Source organism: Paroedura picta, chromosome 1 (assembly GCF_049243985.1).
Source record: "Paroedura picta isolate Pp20150507F chromosome 1, Ppicta_v3.0, whole genome shotgun sequence".
Lineage (NCBI taxonomy): Eukaryota > Metazoa > Chordata > Lepidosauria > Squamata > Gekkonidae > Paroedura > Paroedura picta.
The window spans coordinates 94,041,205-94,058,950 of NC_135369.1; the positions used below are offsets into that span (position 1 = coordinate 94,041,205).

At 41.6% G+C, this 17,746-nt stretch overlaps 1 protein-coding gene across 4 annotated transcripts in view; it reads right to left on the reverse strand.

Annotated features, from left to right (window-relative positions):
* Window positions 1–726: 726 nt before the first annotated feature.
* MAP3K4 (mitogen-activated protein kinase kinase kinase 4) overlaps window positions 727–17,746 on the reverse strand; it is a 75,190-nt gene continuing 58,170 nt past the window's right edge. For all 4 annotated transcript variants that reach the window (XM_077348151.1, XM_077348177.1, XM_077348160.1 and 1 more), the window contains 9 exons: window positions 16,407–16,490; window positions 14,232–14,423; window positions 11,350–11,420; window positions 10,744–10,860; window positions 9,850–10,009; window positions 7,782–7,904; window positions 4,502–4,608; window positions 2,380–2,559; window positions 727–1,296 (listed from right to left, as the gene is read on the reverse strand). In XM_077348151.1, the coding sequence (XP_077204266.1) occupies window positions 1,276–1,296; window positions 2,380–2,559; window positions 4,502–4,608; window positions 7,782–7,904; window positions 9,850–10,009; window positions 10,744–10,860; window positions 11,350–11,420; window positions 14,232–14,423; window positions 16,407–16,490 (1,055 nt within the window). In that variant the 3' untranslated portion in view covers window positions 727–1,275. The remainder of the gene's footprint in view (window positions 1,297–2,379; window positions 2,560–4,501; window positions 4,609–7,781; window positions 7,905–9,849; window positions 10,010–10,743; window positions 10,861–11,349; window positions 11,421–14,231; window positions 14,424–16,406; window positions 16,491–17,746) is intronic.

Genomic DNA, 17,746 nt, shown 5'->3' on the forward strand with positions numbered 1-17,746 from the left:
ACAAGCACTGTATCGGCTCTGCTTTTTAAAAAGACCCTATCAACTACATGACTACATGCATTGATAGAAAACATACTCCTGGCTTAATTATAAACATGCACATGCGTTTGAGACTGGAATAGCTACTTAAAATGAACAGTCTTAATTAGGCATCACAAAGAATGCTTCCTTGAACTTAAGGATAAAATCACAGTAGTGGCAACATTACATATGCACAATTGCCTGAAATAAAACATTCATTTTAGCATGTGTGGTGGGCAGAGAGGATTATCTCACAAAGGCTTCGGTTTCATGTTAAGTAATTAATGCTTAAGTTGAGTTCACAAGTTAAAGATCAGCATCTTGATCTATATGGAATCAATGAGTAAAGATGTGACTTGCTGGGGATTAAGACTACAGCTCTAAGAAAGCTTTCCTGGAAATAAGGTTCCTCTGAACTTGATAGAGCCTGTATGTGCAAGGCAATGCATTTAGGACTTAAGTGCATATATGCCAGTTGCTTTCAGGCATTTGGAATTGGGTAGAGAAACTAGAGAAGTAAATCAGAATTGTGAATAAGCTCTAAAGGTGTTACATAATTGCCCAAGGAATTGGGCAGGGTGTGTGTGATCTTTACAATGGTCCTATTCCAATCTAGACCTGTCTGCAAAACAGTGTTGAACTGAACCCTTTGAGCCTTTTGATGAAATTCAGTGGTGGCAGTGAAATAAGGCACCAAAGACTTCCTAAAATAAACCATTTATTGAGAAAAAAGCTTCTTAAATTTCATCAATCAGCCTTTGCATAACAAATCTGAAGCTGGCCAATAAAAAAAAGAACAAAAATAAAATAAGGTAGAAGTTCACAGTCAGTGCACTCAACAAACAGGAGATTAAAAATAAGGTCCAGAATGCCTGATATAACACTAACCTTTGTTGTTTTTTCGAACCTAGAAAGTTCAAAAATACTACATATTAACATGACAGTTCTCAATCATATGAGAAACTGAGAAGGAGGAACAAAAATAGGGTCATGGTCCATTATACAGTAGTAATGGCACTTTCACTGAAACATGCAGCTTCTTTAAACTCGCAGGCGCTGTCACAGGAGCAACACGTGCCAAGGGAAACGTTCGAGAGCAGCAGGATAAGTGACTCCGGTCACTTGGGCAGTCTTGAGTCATGGTAAGTTTGGAACTTCATACCATTTCTCAGCACAGTCTTTATGTAAATATTACATACAGTAGTGATTGAGAGATACTTCACCAGAGTACAGGAGGCCGCAATGTGTATAACTTCATTCTTCATCCGTGCACACCTAAGAACCATTAAATAATAGGACAATATTATTGTTGAGGAGATCAGCCCTGCCTGCTCTTTAGAAGGCCAGATCCTGAAGATGAAACTCAAATACTTTGGCCACCTCATGAGAAGGAAGGACTCCCTGGAGAAGAGCCTAATGCTGGGAGCGATCGAGGGCAAAAGAAGAAGGGGACGACAGAGAATGAGGTGGATGGATGGAGTCACTGAAGCAGTAGGTGCAAACTTAAATGGACTCCGGGGAATGGTAGAGGACAGGAAGGCCTGGAGGATCATTGTCCATGGGGTCCCGATGGGTGGGACACGACTTCGCACCTAACAACATTATTGTTGCAGAGGTTATGCAAAGGTTCCAAAGTGCTAGACAACTGAATGGCTCGTATTCACGAACAGTGACCTGCCCGCTGCAGGCTAGCAGTCAAAGTGTGGTCACTACCATGATCAAATTAATAAAACTTCTTTTTTACAGGGAAAATTATGTTCCTCACGCATGCTAAGAAGCTGCTTGTGAATGGTTCTGCTTGTGAATGGTTCAAAAGGGTATACAAAAGCCAAAACACATGCAGTGAAACGAAACAAACCTTCAGAACCACTAACAAACTGATCAGTTAAGAAGGTCTTGGAAATAAAACAATCTGTCTTGAACATAGCCTGGGAATATACCCTGCATATGTCTAATTGTAGCCCATTCGACAACATTGGGGCTGCTATTGACCTCACCTCCCTCCATGAATGGATGGCAATACGCAGTTACAGGGAGAAAAGTAACTGGTGAATGTACATTTACTAGGAGGGATGGTTTTTCAAGATAGGTGGATCTAATGCAAGCACATGTAAGTCTTTACATGTAAAACCAAGCGTCGTGAATGGATCCCAGGAACAAACTAGAATCCAAAGGAAAGCCTTCATAAACAGACATAAGGAAATAAGATTGCTTGTTGCAGAAAACAAACCAGCTGCAGCATGTCGTACGGTTGCAGTTTCAGAGTTATTTTCAAAGGCAGCCCCATCTACAGCACAATGACAGTAATCTAGCCTTGGGAGTCTTATGATTGATCAAAACCAAGCAAACTTAACTCACCTTGACAAATGAATGATCGAGGAGCTGACTAGCTGTCCACCTCATCTTTGGATCACTCTCCAAGCAGTGAGAAAGAAAGTCTTTCCCTTCGGGGCTTATCCTTTCTGGAATCGGAGGTTTATGACCCATTCCTACCCTATACATTATCTGGAAGTTGTGTTCATACTCATGCCAGGGCCTCTGCAATGAAGTAAAGTAGTAGTGAAAGGGCTGTTTTGCATTTGGATTTCTTAGCATGTGCTTAATGGTAATTGCTACTGGCCTGAGAACTTGACCTAAGCAGCCTTGGATGACTTCCCCCACTGAGGTAGAAACAATACGGCATGTTTGCCATAAGTGCAATATGGCACAAAATTAGGCCAATGCACTCTTTTGAATAAATATACATATAGAACTTCAATGTACATATAGAACAGTGTTGATAAGTGTTCTCCATTTTTTTATAATAAAGCAACTAATTAAATGATGAAAATGCAAAGAATGGCAGTTCTAAAAGAAAACAGCAAGGTTTAATTGTCCCTTTCTTCAACTGAAATGACCAATTCAGTTTGGAATGCGTATGACAATTTATCTCATAATTATATAAGGGGCAAGGAATATGATGTACAACTATATGCCCATTATCAGAAGCTTAGAACACTTTCAACATTGCTTGGGCTTTCGGGGTGACCTTGGGCCTAGCTTCACACCCTCACCCTACTCTTTGATAAAAAATACTCTATGATAAAAACCATAGGGTAGTTAGTGGGAGAAAAAACAGGAGGGGAGACAACAGTGGTATAAACAACTTTAGCTTATAACAGCATAAAGAAGCCGGTGAATTTTTGAGTTAAAAAAGTAAACTGAGGCCTTCAACTCTAATCCAATTATTGTGGCTCTCATCTTTAGAATTTTCTACTGCTCAAAACATGGAACTGTTTCCTTATTTACAAGAGTTATACCCCACCTTATATTTATGCCCCGTTTTCTCCCCAATGGCAACCCAAAGTAGCTTAGATCACTATCATCTCTACCAGTTTTTCTTCCAGTAACTACCCTATGATGATTCGATTGAAGGTTTATGGCTGGGTCCAAGGTCACCCAGAAAGCTCTTATGGCAGAGTGGATATTGGAACCTCGGTCTCCCAGATCCTAGTCTGACACTGTTACCACCTGGTAACAGAAAAACTATGGTCATATTCAGAACAAGGGATGAACACAAACTGGATCATGAGTTAAAATTCTGCCAGAATTTGGCCAGATTTGTAGCCCCACAAACATCTACCAGATTTTTGCCAGGTTCAGTTGTTCAGGTCATTTAAACATGTCTGTTTTGCTAGGATGGGTTAAATGGCTGCCAGCCAGTTAAACTTTCCTGGGTGATCCCCCACCCCCTTCCTCCCAGCTGTGAAGAACAGGCTGGTTCGCAGAAATTCCAGCTCAGCTTAGTTCACAGTTCAGCTTGGGACTTGGGACCATCCCAAACCAAACTTGAATATTGCGGTTCATACACATCCCTTTTCAAAAGGTGGGGAGGATACTAGTATTTTGGACAGCCAGAACATGAGTTACACAGATTGTAATTTACATCCCAAAGTTTAAATCTTCACTGATACAACACCTGTGCCTTAATGGAAGAGAAATACTTTGAATTAGGCTTGTGCGATTCGGCCTACTTTGAATGTAAAGGGTCCCAACTCAATCACTGGCATCTCCCGTTAAAGGCTCTGCAGGTAAGTGTTGGAAGATACAGATACAGAAGCCTTTATTGGCATAATGAGTAAGTGTTGGAAAAGATCATGGACAGCTGCTGCTATTCAGAGTAGACCCTCCTGAGCAAAGGGGACTTAACCCAGGATCTGACTTGATATAAGGGATCTGACTTGATATAAGGGATGTATGCATATGGTCTTTCTTAGTGAGGAAGCAAAACAAACCTTCGCACAACCCTTTATTCAGGTTTTTTCAAACTGATATAATGCATCCCCAAATTAAGTCCACTTTAATAGTACAACCAAAATAATCCTAAAATCCTAAATACAATCCCTCTTCAACATTTTCAATGACACTAACAGAATATCTGGAATTGCCACACAGCTGCATCAATACTGATGTCTGGCTTGATCTTGCAAAACATGCTTACCTTACCAGTGACCATTTCAACCACAACACAGCCCAGGCTCCAGATGTCTGCTGCACGGCCATGGCCCTCTCCCTTTGCTCTAGTAATTACTTCAGGAGCCATGTATGCTTTGAAACAACATACACAATAGCATCAGTTTATGCAACAGACAGAACAGGAGGCTTCTAAACAAACTGATTAATCTTTGAAACCAACAATAAATCACCAGTTACCATTTCCTTACTAGCAAGGACAAATGGGACAGAAATCGACCTATCCTCAGCTCCTTGTCTGAAATCTGAAATGCTTACTATAAAAATATTCTCACAAGGCTCATTTTACCGTAGATATCCCCCTTATTAATTGCTTATAGTTCCCATTTGGCACAGTAAAACACAAATGCCTTCATGGGGAGTCATGGTTAGCTGCTACAGAAGCAGAAGTCCATTTCTATAAAATAATCATATTTAAGCAATGATGTGTGCCCACACATTGAAAAGTCAAGATGAAATGGAAACATATAAGAGCTGGAATAACAACCTATACACCAAATCAGAGAAGAGCAGCTGTTGGCATGAAATTACTTGACTCTGACCTATTGCCACAGCTTTGAAAAGGCATCAATTCTTATAAATAAAGCTGGCATCCACAAAAGCTTATGACAGAATAAAAATCTGTCAACCTTTGAAGTGCCACATTTTTACTGATATACCCAGTTACCCCCCTGGAATCATTATATTCCAAACTGCTTGCTAAAACATACAAATGAAGTCAACTAAGCATTTTTGAGTGCTCTGGAGACTGCAAAGTGGTTCTCACACCCCTTTTCTGAGCAATCCTTATTGACAGGTACCTCAGCTAACAGCCAAGTCTATGCAATGGGGACAACACAGCTTGGATTTAGAATTCTAGGAACTTCCAGGGTTTTCAGAAAAAATTAATATTGAATTTAAAAAAATACCTTAAGAGCACTGTCACAAAATAACCAAAATACCACTGGAATTCTGTGATAAATAAAAGGAGGTGATGGTGAAAAAGAACAGAAACTTTTGCCAGAGGGAAGGAGAATTTGAGAGGAAGTGTGATTTCTCCTGATCCATTATTCCTCACGAGTCACTCTCTTGTACCCCATATTTAGAATGAGGGAGCAGACTGGATTACCTCAGCCCACTTATGGCACAGGAGAAATCTGAACTAGGAACCTCTACTTGCAACTCAATTCAGGCTCTTTAGATACTAGGCTACACAAGAAGAGTTCTGCTGGATCACCTCTCTGTCCATATAGTCCAGCATCCTGGCTCACACAGTAGCCAGCCAACCAGCTGTCTAGAAAGTTTACAACGCTGAGACCAGCTGAACTGACAATTATTACTACACCCTTTGTGGCAGTGAATTCTCAAAGGTAATTGTTTTGTGAAGTGCTTTTATTTATTTATTTAATTTATTATATTATATTTATATACCGCAATCCCTGAAGGCTCAGGGCAGTTTACAGGAAACAGGAAAAACATACAGATAACATATGGTAACAACAGGTGATAACAGCAATACATTTTCTTTTTCTTTCCACAGTCCACTGCTAATTATCCCCATTGTGTGACCTAAAATTCTAGTATAACAAAAGAGGGAACTTTGCCATTTCTATAATGCTAAGTAACCTCTCTTATGTTTCTCATCACCATTATTATTATTCGATTCAATAAGTGTTTGAGATGTGTATATGTACTGAGCTGATGTATGGACATTTGTTTTCTCTGTGAGAGAGAAGCACCAGGGTGCAACAACACCAGTATAATAAAATTTCCTATAATTGGATTGGGTAAAAGCTATTTTGGGTCTAGGGTGACTGATGACGTTACATTTACTTTAGATACTCCTCAAAGTTTATAAGGGACAGTTACAGAAAGTATATTTTAAAAAGAATCATATCAAACAATATCATTTTCTGTTAAAATGGTTTAAGATTCTACCTTTGCGTAAAAATTAGTTCTGCATACATCACTCTTAGGTGGATTGCTGGGAGGACGGTATATAAATCTAATAAATAATAATAACAGCAAAGAGAACGAAGTGTTTGAATGCATTTTCACTTAGTAAAGCAAGTGACTGTTGCTTAAGGCAGAAGAGCTTCAGGAAGAAGAAATGAAGAAAGTTACCAGGCTTGGCTTTCCAAGAGCTGGATGAGAGAGGCTGAAGGCAAGGAGGATTTGCCCTCAAAGAGAAGGCAGGACAAAAAGCACAGATAGCCTAGGCTAGGGTAGTCAAACTGTGGCCCTCCAGATGTTCATGGACTTCATTTCCCATGGGCCCCTGACAGCGTTCGCTGGCAACGGCTCATGGGAATTGTAGTCCATGGACATCTGGAGGGCTGCAGTTTGACTACCCCTGGCCTCGGCTATGTCTGTGGCTACATCTGCCTCAAGAGGACCAACCTTTGAGGCAGTCCACCACCAATATCAACAGAAAGCTACCAGGCCAATGAGAACATTCTATATCAGCAAGCCTATGAAGTAATGGATATATGGAGGAGTGAGTGGGAAAATCTTTTTTTTTTTTTTTTTAAGTCTAGTAGTCAGAATGACTATTAAAGCCTCATCTTGGCAGCAATCATTTACTGTCAAAGTAGCATATATGTTTGATTTGAATGTTTTTTTTAGTTAAGATTTGGAGGGAACCTGACTGACACTGGGGTCTTATCAAGTCTTCACACCTTTCCAATTACAAAGGAAACAATACATGTAGGAGAAGAACATAAGGTAACCAATTCTACAGTGTCTTGCTTTACAGTTACTGTTGGCATAATCACCCATCTGTGGCACTCTTAATGTGAAAAATCATCCACAAACCAGAAACAAGGTCCAAAAGAGTGACTTGCCTTGACCACTAATATTGAGCTATTTGTGGTCATAGGTCCAGACTGCAGATTCTCTGGACTACGCATACATTAAAAAAAATGCTATGTATGAAGATTTGAGATAAACCTCAGTACATTTCTCAGCATTGTGCCTCTTTTGTTTGTAGAAAGAATTATGAAATGGAGAAGTCCATGGAACCCGCTGAAGGGAAAGGGAAGTGGACAACATGGTTCTCAGGTCACTTCCTATCACAGCACAATGCTACATACTTATATGGGCCTAGGAGAGATGAACGATGGAGTTCAATTAAAGGAACAATGTAAAGCTATCTCAGAAAGCAACTCTGAAGTGAACATTAAAAAAATAATAATGTTAAGAAAACAGAATATTTTATTGGCCAACCATCCGTGTTATTTGTAAGGGTGTTCTTAAAGCATCTGTCTTACCTGCAGTCCCCAAAGTACTGTTCACTTCACCAGGCATGGTCTGTGTGTTATTCTTTAGCTTTACTGAGCAGCCAAAGTCTCCCAATTTAATCAACCCAGAAGAAGTAAGGAAGATGTTTGCTCCTGTGATTTTAAGAAAGAAATAAGGTGAAGTAACACTGATTCCCAGTTGAAAGTCAGATAAGAACTTAAGCTAAATGAATGCAGTTTATTCCAGAGTGGTCAGCCTCAATTAACAAACTGAGAGTTTACTGACAAATTAATAGTTTACACTTTACCTCACCAGGAGGCAAGATATCCTCACATGAATCAACCCCAGCCCTCACTTGCCTTCCAGAATGTGGAAAATTGATTTCTGGCAATCTGGACATGACAGCATCTTCTAGCCTATGTTGTGTTATGGTCTCTAATATCTAAGCACATCGGGTTCCCCTTCTGAGCACTCTCAACTTACTTCCCAAGTGAATTATTTGTGTATAGAAATCGAATCGAATAAATGAACAGTTTAAACTGCCACATGCACATTCTGCCCCAGAAAAGACAAATATCTTGCAGAAGATCTAAAAATCTTCTATCTGGATCAGAAAGGGTGTACACAGGATATGTTAGCTAGGATAATTTAAGTTATCTGGAGTTTCTCTCACCTTAGCCTCATGCTTTATTATTACATTTTTTTGGAGTAGAGAATAGCACTGTCCAAAGTAGACATACTAACCCTGACAGACCAATTGGTCTGATTAAAGATAAGGCAGTTTCTCTGTGTGTATTCATATTTATTTATTTTATTTCTTATTATATTTATATGCCACCCTCCCCTTCCGGCTCAGGGCAGTTTACAGAAAACATGGGAGTCATGATACATGTGCAATATAAATCAGTAATAGCATCAGATATTAACAACAGCAGAAACAGTGATAGCAATAACATTCAGTATTAACAATCACTGACAACAGAAACGTCAACATGCCAGCCGTTATCCCATAGGCTAGTCAATTCTAGAGTGTTCTTGATGTGTCCATGGGCAAGTCTGTATGGGAAGAGGGTTTCTGGAGGTCCCAGTAAATGTTATTGGCTCAACTTACCTCAGCCAAATACCTGGTGGAAGAGCTCCATTTTACAGGCCCTGTATAATTGTGTTAGCTCTGACAGAGTCCAGATCTCTTCAGGGAGCTCATTCTACCAGGTGAGGACAGAACGGAGAAAGACCTGGCCCTGGTTGAGGTCAAAGGTGCCTTGAGGCCAAGGATCACCAGCCAGTTGGAGGTTATGGAGCGTAGAGCTCTTTGCAGGGTATAGACAGAGAGGTAGTCCCTCAATTACACTGGGCCCAGACTGCATATGGCCTTAAAGGTGATGAATCCAGGATTCTACTGGTAACCATTGCAGCCGTTGGAATACAGCCTGATGTGGGACCCCCACAACGTTCTTGTGATGACCCTGGATGCTGCATTCTGGACCAGTTGTAGTTTCCTGATCAGGGATAAGGGTAGGCTGGGAACCTGACCGAGATGGGTCTAGGAATGAAGCTTCACCCAGGAATGTGGCTATTTGGTTTGCTGCAGCCCTTTTCACCATTTTTCCCGGAAAAGCTACATGCAAACCAGGTCAGTAGTTGGTGGGCTCTAGCGGATCTGGAGATACTTTTTTCAGCAGGGTGCATACCACTGCTTATTTCAGCCCCTCTGGGAATCCTCCTTTGAGAGGGAGAGGTTGATTATCTCTCAGAAGGGAGCCCCTATCCTTTCATCAGCCATTTTAAGTAGCCATGAGGGGCAGAGGTCTAGCAGTGGCCGGCCTTGCTGAGGCTAGCATCCTGTCTACTTCAATCAGCATGAGCTGTCTGAAGTCATTCATCATTCCCTCCAGAGTTGGCCAATGGGCCTCTAGTTCATTTTCTGTGTCCAAGGTTGGAGAGAGGTTATGGTTGAGTGTCGAGATTTTGACCATGAAATAATTAACAAATGCCTGACAGTGGATTCTGATTGACCACCATTTGCTTGTAAGTTAGCTCATAACCTGCTGGACAATGTTAAAAAAGAAAATGAAATCATTAAGTAGAATAGCTTACCTTTGATATCTCTGTGAACTATGCCATGTTCGTGCAGAACATTGATGGCTGTTGTGATCTGTTTTGTGTAGAGCCTAATGACATGTTCCTGAAGACCAAGCCTTGACACCTCTTCCAGAGTGCCCTCATCACAGTATTCCATGAATATGTACATTTCTTCCTGTAGTTTGTGAGCAAAGAAGTTTTTCTAGGTCACACTGCATCTTCTGTATGCAGAACACTGGATATGTTTCTAACTAAATGCATGCATTTTTTGTACATATGGTATCAGAAGGTCTTTTCTACCATCAAGGGATAAACACAACAACCATTTGCTGCAACAAACACAAATAGGGATACAGGTAAAATACATCAACAAGTTTATATCATCAAAAAACATATGCTGTAACACTAAAAGGGCAAACATAATTCTAATACAAATAAATCACATGTCAATTGTTACTATAGGTAAAGGTAAAGTAAAGGTACCCCTGTGCAAGCACCGGGTCATGTCTGACCCTTGGGGTGACGCCCTCTAGCGTTTTCATGGCAAACTCAATACGGGGTGGTTTGCCAGTGCCTTCCCCAGTCATTACCATTTACCCCCCAGCAAGCTGGGTACTCATTTTACCAACTTCGGAAGGATGGAAGGCTGAGTCAACCTTGAGCCGGCTGTTGGGATTGAACTCGCAACCTCACGGGCAGAGCTTCAGACTGCATGTCTGCTGCCTTACCACTCTGTGCCACAAGAGGCTCATAACTATAGGTAACATGCCATTTATGGAACTTATTTGACTGGTTTACGTAAAGCTACAGAATTATCTGAGGATACAAAACAGGAGCCAAAGATTTTGTAACTTACTGTCGGCTTGTAGCCTTTATTATAATGGGCCTAAATAACCAATATGAACTTACCCTGTGGAGCTCCACACCAAAGTACCGAACCAGATTAGGGTGTTTAATGCCTTCAAAAATTTTCAGCTCATCTGCAGTTTCTTTGATGGTTTTGTGATCGTTTGGTTGAAACCTTATCTGCAAAAGATGGAGTTCTTCAATAATGCTGCTGCCAATAACTAGCATTGAATAGCAGAGCAAACTGAAAACCCCCCAAAGCCACCTACAGGTCTCTTTTGATACTGCCAGTAGGTCAGAAAAGCAAATTTTAGTTTATTCATCAAGGTAATTTTATTTCACAGAGAAAGTCTTTTATTTCAAGTTCAAGATGATTTTCAAAGTTATATATATATATATATATATATATATATATATATATATATATATATATATATATATATATATATATATATATATATATATATATATATATATATATATATATATATTTAAAATCTCTAAATCTCTTTCAATCCATATAAGATGCCAGCCCCAAAAGTCCCTCGTCAAGGTTTAAAATTCTTAGTTCACAAACAATAACAAAAGGGAATTTATGCATGATTGCAAGAAGGGAGTTTCCCTTAAAAGCAGTTGCTATTTTTAAATGCAAATCCAAAGTTTACTTACTTCTTTCATAGCCATCAATTCACCAGTGTCAACACTGATACAGGTATACACTTTCCCATACTGACCTTCTCCTGCAAAATTACAAGAATAGTGCTCTAAGTACCCCGAAAATATAGTTCAAGAGAATTAACCAAGATTCATCTGACCCCTCCCCCTACGAACATTGCATGGCCAATACCATAGCACTTTCCCCTACTTTTATGAATTAATGCGAACAATTTTGTAAAATGAAAGTAGTGTTTTGTATCACTACACTCAGCTGGCTCAATGTAACCTTTTAGATTATAAAGGCAGATAGTTTTTGGGAGCAATGCAATCGCAAGAACTGTATGATATGCTACACAATTGTGACTCTAACCACGTACATATCTATCTGGAAGCACGTTCTACTGAAGCCAAGGTATCAGTAAACAACCTTCCTCTTCAGGCAGCTAAGAAAGACTGTATTCCTATTCTGATTAAAGCCGTTGGACAGCATTACAACTGTACATCTTTTGCAAGCAGAAAGTGACCCACAAAATTTTTTTTTCATCTGAGATCTAAAAGTAACTATTGCCAATGTTAACATTAAATTAAGGTTAAGTGAGTAACATCTGTATTGCTAGACCTTCCAAACACAAAATTTTCTTCGGGTTTCTCTTCAGATCGCATAAATCTTTCGCCTTTCTTCGGGCTAAGTCCCCTAAGAACATCTTTAAACCGCCCGTGGCGCCACGGGCGCCACGGACTAAATAAAAGAGTAAGGGCTGTGTGGGAGGAGTTAGGGCGGGCTCTGTCCGGGATAAAAACTCGGAGGAGGGAATCAGGAGCCGCGAAGCGGCTCCTGATTCGCTCCTCCGAGTGGCACTCCAGGGCCAAGTGTCCAATTGGGAGGTGCGCTTTGCCGGATGGCTGCCACGGAGGAGCCTCACTCCACTTCCCTGGGCTCGGGGAAAATCGCTTTCCCTCCGCTCACAGGATGCCCTTCCCGAACTCTCCTCGCTCGGCCCCTCAATCTGCGCTTGCCGCTACTGCGACCCGACCTCCAACAACAATGCACAGGCCCGTCGCCCAGCCAACACGCTCCCCAACCTCCGCCAGTCGCCACTGCCGCCGCGCCCAGCCTGGACCCTGCAAGGTGGCCCCCGAGATGCCGACGCTGATGATGAACCGCTCCGCGGGAACCTGTACGCCGCCGGGACCAGCCACCATGCTCCCTGCCGTCCCACCTTCGCCGGCGCCGGCACACCCAGCCTGCGGCCTCCACAATCGCCCCCGGCACGAGGACCAATTCACAGACGACGACGTGCCCAGCCAACGCCCTCGAAGATCGCTGCCGACAGGAGGAGACCGCCACAGAAACGCTCCGCGGGACACCGCGGCCCCAGACATCACTGCATGCCCTCTGCTTCGCCGGCCACAATCCACCGCACCGCCCCCTGCTCCGCGCTCAGTCCTCGCTCTCCCGTCCACCACAACATGGCCGCGGACGCCCTCCTCACCTCCTTCACGCCGCAGATGGCTCGCCAAGGTAGGTTCCCCCGTGGTAGACTCACACCATGCCCTTCTTCCCCTTGCCCCACACAGAACTCTTTCCACATCACCGCGCCATCCATCGCCCCCTTCTAGCTCCCATTTTATTGCTTTTTAAAATGGGCTTTAAATCTAGTCCCTAATAAAGCAAAAGCTTAATTCCATTCATTAACTGAAATATGCCTGTGAAGATGAAAACTGAACACCAGGTGATACATATGCTCCTTTTCTCCTAATGGAAATAATGCTGAGCAGCAAAAAAAAGAATGGATCCAAAGAGCTAACTTTCTACAACTGCATGAACAGAATAATTTCTAATTGATCAGTATAAATGTTATTCACAAGCTGTAAAGAGTTAGAAACTGCAGTAACATATAGAGCTTAAAGTAAGAAGAGTCCTGCCGCTGATAGACCTAGGTGTAAACTGCACGGAGCTTTTATTCCAACCCCAGATTGATTCAGTCCCTGCCCTCTACACAGAATTCGATTTCAGTTTGGATTTTGGGCGATTTTAATTTTCCTTCTGCAGCAAGAAGGATTGATCCGGAGTGACCCTACCTTTATTGTGCCATATCTGAGACTGCTGTTAATCCTGAATAAAGAAAGCTCCGTGGTAGATAACCTCTGATAGGCTGCACCTGGTCATGTGACACGCTTGCCTTAAAGGAGAAGTCCCTAACTTCTCTCAACTTCTGTTGGTCCTGGATTTTTCCTCCCTCCCCTACCTTTTTCGATCCTCTCCCCCCCGCCCTTCAAGAAAAGAAAGAGGCTTCAGGAAAAGAAAGAAAGAGCCCCCCCCCCCACCTTCTGAGCCTCCCTAACCAACGTGCAGAAGACTTTCCTGTTTCAATGGGGAGGAGCAGGGAGAGGAAGTCCCAAGTTCAAAGCGATCTGAATTCAACAGGATTGACAATGGAATAAAGAAAGTGTAGACTCTGCCCTATTCTTCATCAATCTGTCTAATCACCTTTTAAAGCCACCTAGTGGCCATCGCTACATCCACTGACAGTGAGTTCTACAATTTAAATGAATATACAAAGCAAAGCTATGAACATCCAAGCTGGTTTTTAAAAATACAAATTCCAGTACTGATTAAGGAGATTAATACATGGAAGCAAACTTCTACATGCATATCAGTCAGGAACCACAGGTGTAAGTTAGAGGCACACTGAAAGACGGATGTCATCTGTCTGCATTAGATCAATTTAAATGTCTTGAGCAACAGAATGCAAAGTCTCATCAACATTTTCCCCTACGAGAAATGCGTAAAATATTTTTTTAAATGTGAATAGTCGAGGCAGGGAAATAACTTTAGGATATTTGGGTAGGATCTGCATTTCATAAAACGTAAGAGGCACTTAAGTACTTACCAATTTTGTTTCCTCTTTGCCACTTAAAAGTCACCTTTCTTAAGCCTACGTGCATGACGTTATCGTAAGATTTAGGGGTGTCACAGACTTGGCCAACAATATTTTTCCGCCTCATTTCTCGGTACCTTTTCTCTTCAAATAGCTGAATTGATTTCTGAACTGCTTCCATGGGCCCCTGCCTGGAGGCAGAGTCTAAAAGCAAAAAGAAAAAGTGAGATTTGTGAACCAGCTCTGTTATGTAAACATTTCTTTCTTGTGAGCCACAATATTGATCTCATGCTACCAAAATAATACACAAAGCCATTCCTATTCCAGGATCCAACCTACAATTTCCACAAGCACAAGGATTCCCATTAACAGAAGCACAATTTCCAGATATCACCACCTCCTGCAGCAGCCCCAAATGCCCCCCAAGTGCTATACTTGGGTTTGGAGGACCCTCAGGAATTGACTGGGAGCAACCTGAAGGCCTGTCAAAGAATGGGGAAACCAGTGAAAACTGCTGCTTACCCTGACAAAAAAATTAGGTGGGATAGAACTCACTGGAGGATAAGATTACCTGGAAGGGCAGGGAAGGATTATTAGAAGTATGGAATAGAGTAAGAGCTGATCGAATCAGAATAATCTGGAATTTGGGTAAGACTTTGTATGCTGCATTTCAAGTTGCACTGCTTTGAAGTGGGGTGATTCTTTCCTTTGCACACAACAGGTTGTTTGTCTAAATAGAGATGGGCATCCCAGTCCCCTTGTTTCTTGGAACAGCTTAGTAGCAACTGCATTCATGACACGGTTTCTTGGAACAGCTTAGTAGCAACTGCATTCATGACACAGTACAGAAGCGTTGATTGTACCAGTGCATTTTCAGACACCGTGGACTTTGACTGGTTTTGCCACAAAGATAAACTTACATGTCACAGAACAGGCCTTAAAAAAAAAACTGGGAAAATTCAGAGGAACAGAGAAATTTTGATTGTGTCTTATGGGCTACTTTTGACCCAGTTACTGTGATAGGTGTTGACGGGATCCTGAGATCTCTTAAAGCAATCATTTGTGTGCTAAATCTTTGCCCATCCAGTTCAGTTTGCAGATTCTAGCTGGTACAAAATATCATAGCTCCACTATTCTTAGGAGCTAGGTTGAGCATGCATATTACATGCCTTTTGCAGTCACTCCCCTGGCTGTCCATCAGCTACCAGGCTCAATTCAAGGTATATTGTCCATGTCTTACGAAGCACTTCATGGTTTGGATTCATCGTATCGGTTTGATTGCCTTTCCCCCACACTCCATCATGATAACATTGCCACTGGAGCAGGCATTCAGCAGGTGTCACTCTTCAAACGGGCAAAATCAACACCTGCTTATACATGTGCCTCTGCTGAGTATACAACAACTGCCTGTACACAAGTCTCCAGTGACTGTACAACTGCATATAAACATGCCAGCTGGGTGACCTTGGGTTAGTCTCAGTCCTTTTAGAGCTGTTCTCACAGAGCACTTCTGCCAGAGCTCTCTCAGTCTCACCTACCTCACAGGATGTCTGTTGTGGGGAAAGGAAAGGAAGGCACCGGTAAGCTGCTTTGAGGCTCCTTTGGGTATGGGGTATAAAAACCAACTCTCCTTCTATCTTGGGGAGTGGTCTACCCAATGAGGTCAAGAAACCTCCCAATCATCCTGGCTTTCAGGAAACTATGCAAAAAGAACTATTCAGGAGGATTTTTTTTACACAAGTACTAGGACTGTTGTGTAAATAAATGTTTCAGATAATTGCTTTAATAAAGGGATAAGAGCTGTATTCTATATTGCTGTATCTATTGCTGGAAGTATGAATCAGCTATGTTATTTCTGAATTGTTTAACGTGTCATATTAATGCTTATTGCTTTGTTTCCGCTGTTTTTCAGATTTCTAGAGTCCAAACCACTACTGTATACTTTTGTACAGTGGATGCCCCGTTCCTGTTGATTAAAACTGTCCTGCACGGTGTAATCCACCTTGAGTCTCAGTGAGAAAGGCAGACTATAAATTATGGAATAAATGTTTAAAAATTGCACACACTGGCTTGATGGCTGCCCTTTAGATTTGGTAACAGTTTTTAATAATTTGCATTTAGAGAATTCCAAAAATTGTACATAATACGAATAGTAATCTATAGTGCTTTTCTTGGCAAAGTAACTACCTCCTCTGGTCTGATTGATGAATGTTCGAAGCTCCCAGCTTCTTCGGGCTGACCCGCTAGAATCTCCTTTAGGATAAGACGGCTCTGTAAGAATAAATAGCTGTGGTAAACTTTGGCTCCAAATAAGTCACAACCTGTTTTTTCACCCACTGTTTTAATGGTTCCTATGTACATTTTTAGAAATATTCAAAATTATGAAAGGCTTAAAAAAACAAAGCTGCCCATTAGGGTAGAGACAGACATGAAGGAGAAGGAGGGCTCCTGTTAAAACCGGGTGTTGAGCACCTCACCACTGGACAGTGCTATGGAGTACTGGTTTTATAGCTACTTAACAAATAACTGTACATGTGAAAATTAGTCAGAAAAAAATGAAAAGCAGAAGGATTGCTTCAAATAAGCAGAAAAACAATGTAAAGCTTGCAATATTCTAAGTTCCCATTTAGAATCCATAAGTGATACCTGAAACACATGATTTCCTTATCATATAAAAACACCCAAACCATCTGATTGAGGTAAAGTTCAAAGCTAATTCATGCACTGCATGGTGCCACCCCCTGGATATCTTCTTGCATATATTTGGGAAAACTAGCTTATGAACTTAAAATATATATTTCTGTACAATTGCTATGGTCTCCATAAAGGTTGTCTAAATCATGGCAATTGCGTATAACCAAATATATTTGTACTTCTAGCTCATATATGACTATCACAAGTAAAAACTTTATGGACATTTCTATGTAGGCACATGTATTAAGCTTACTGGTTACACAGGCACAATCTCACTTTCTGAAAACACGTAAAACTGAAAAAGAATTGAAGGAGAAAATGCGGGATGCCAAGGTTTGGGATTAGAATTGACATATTATGGTCTTCCATGGAGATAGATATGCTCTTCCAATGTGAATATTTTATAACAATTAACAAGCATATGTCACATTCAAGAACACTTCCCTTATCAATTACATAAATATCTCATGGGAAACAGTTGTCAATGCTGCACAAATCCTTATCCATTGTTCCTCTTAATATTTGTGAAATAGCCTAGGGGGTGGAACGTGTCCTGGGTGTCTGAGTTGGAATAGGACCAATCAGGGTGCAGCCAGCAATCCCTGGACTCTAGCCTCTTTGCTCTCAGACACACCTCAGTGCCTGAGCCAGCAGCAGGTAAGGGGAGAGGACCCTGGGCAAAGGGTCATGGTGGAGGGCCTGCTAACGAGGGCCTCCAAAGCCTGCTGACTGCCTGCTAAGGAGCTCTGTTCCAGGAATGCTAATGAGCTGGCTAGCCCCCGCCCACCCCACTTGATCCGGCTGCGAGCTGTGGCCCAGAGCCAACTTAAGCT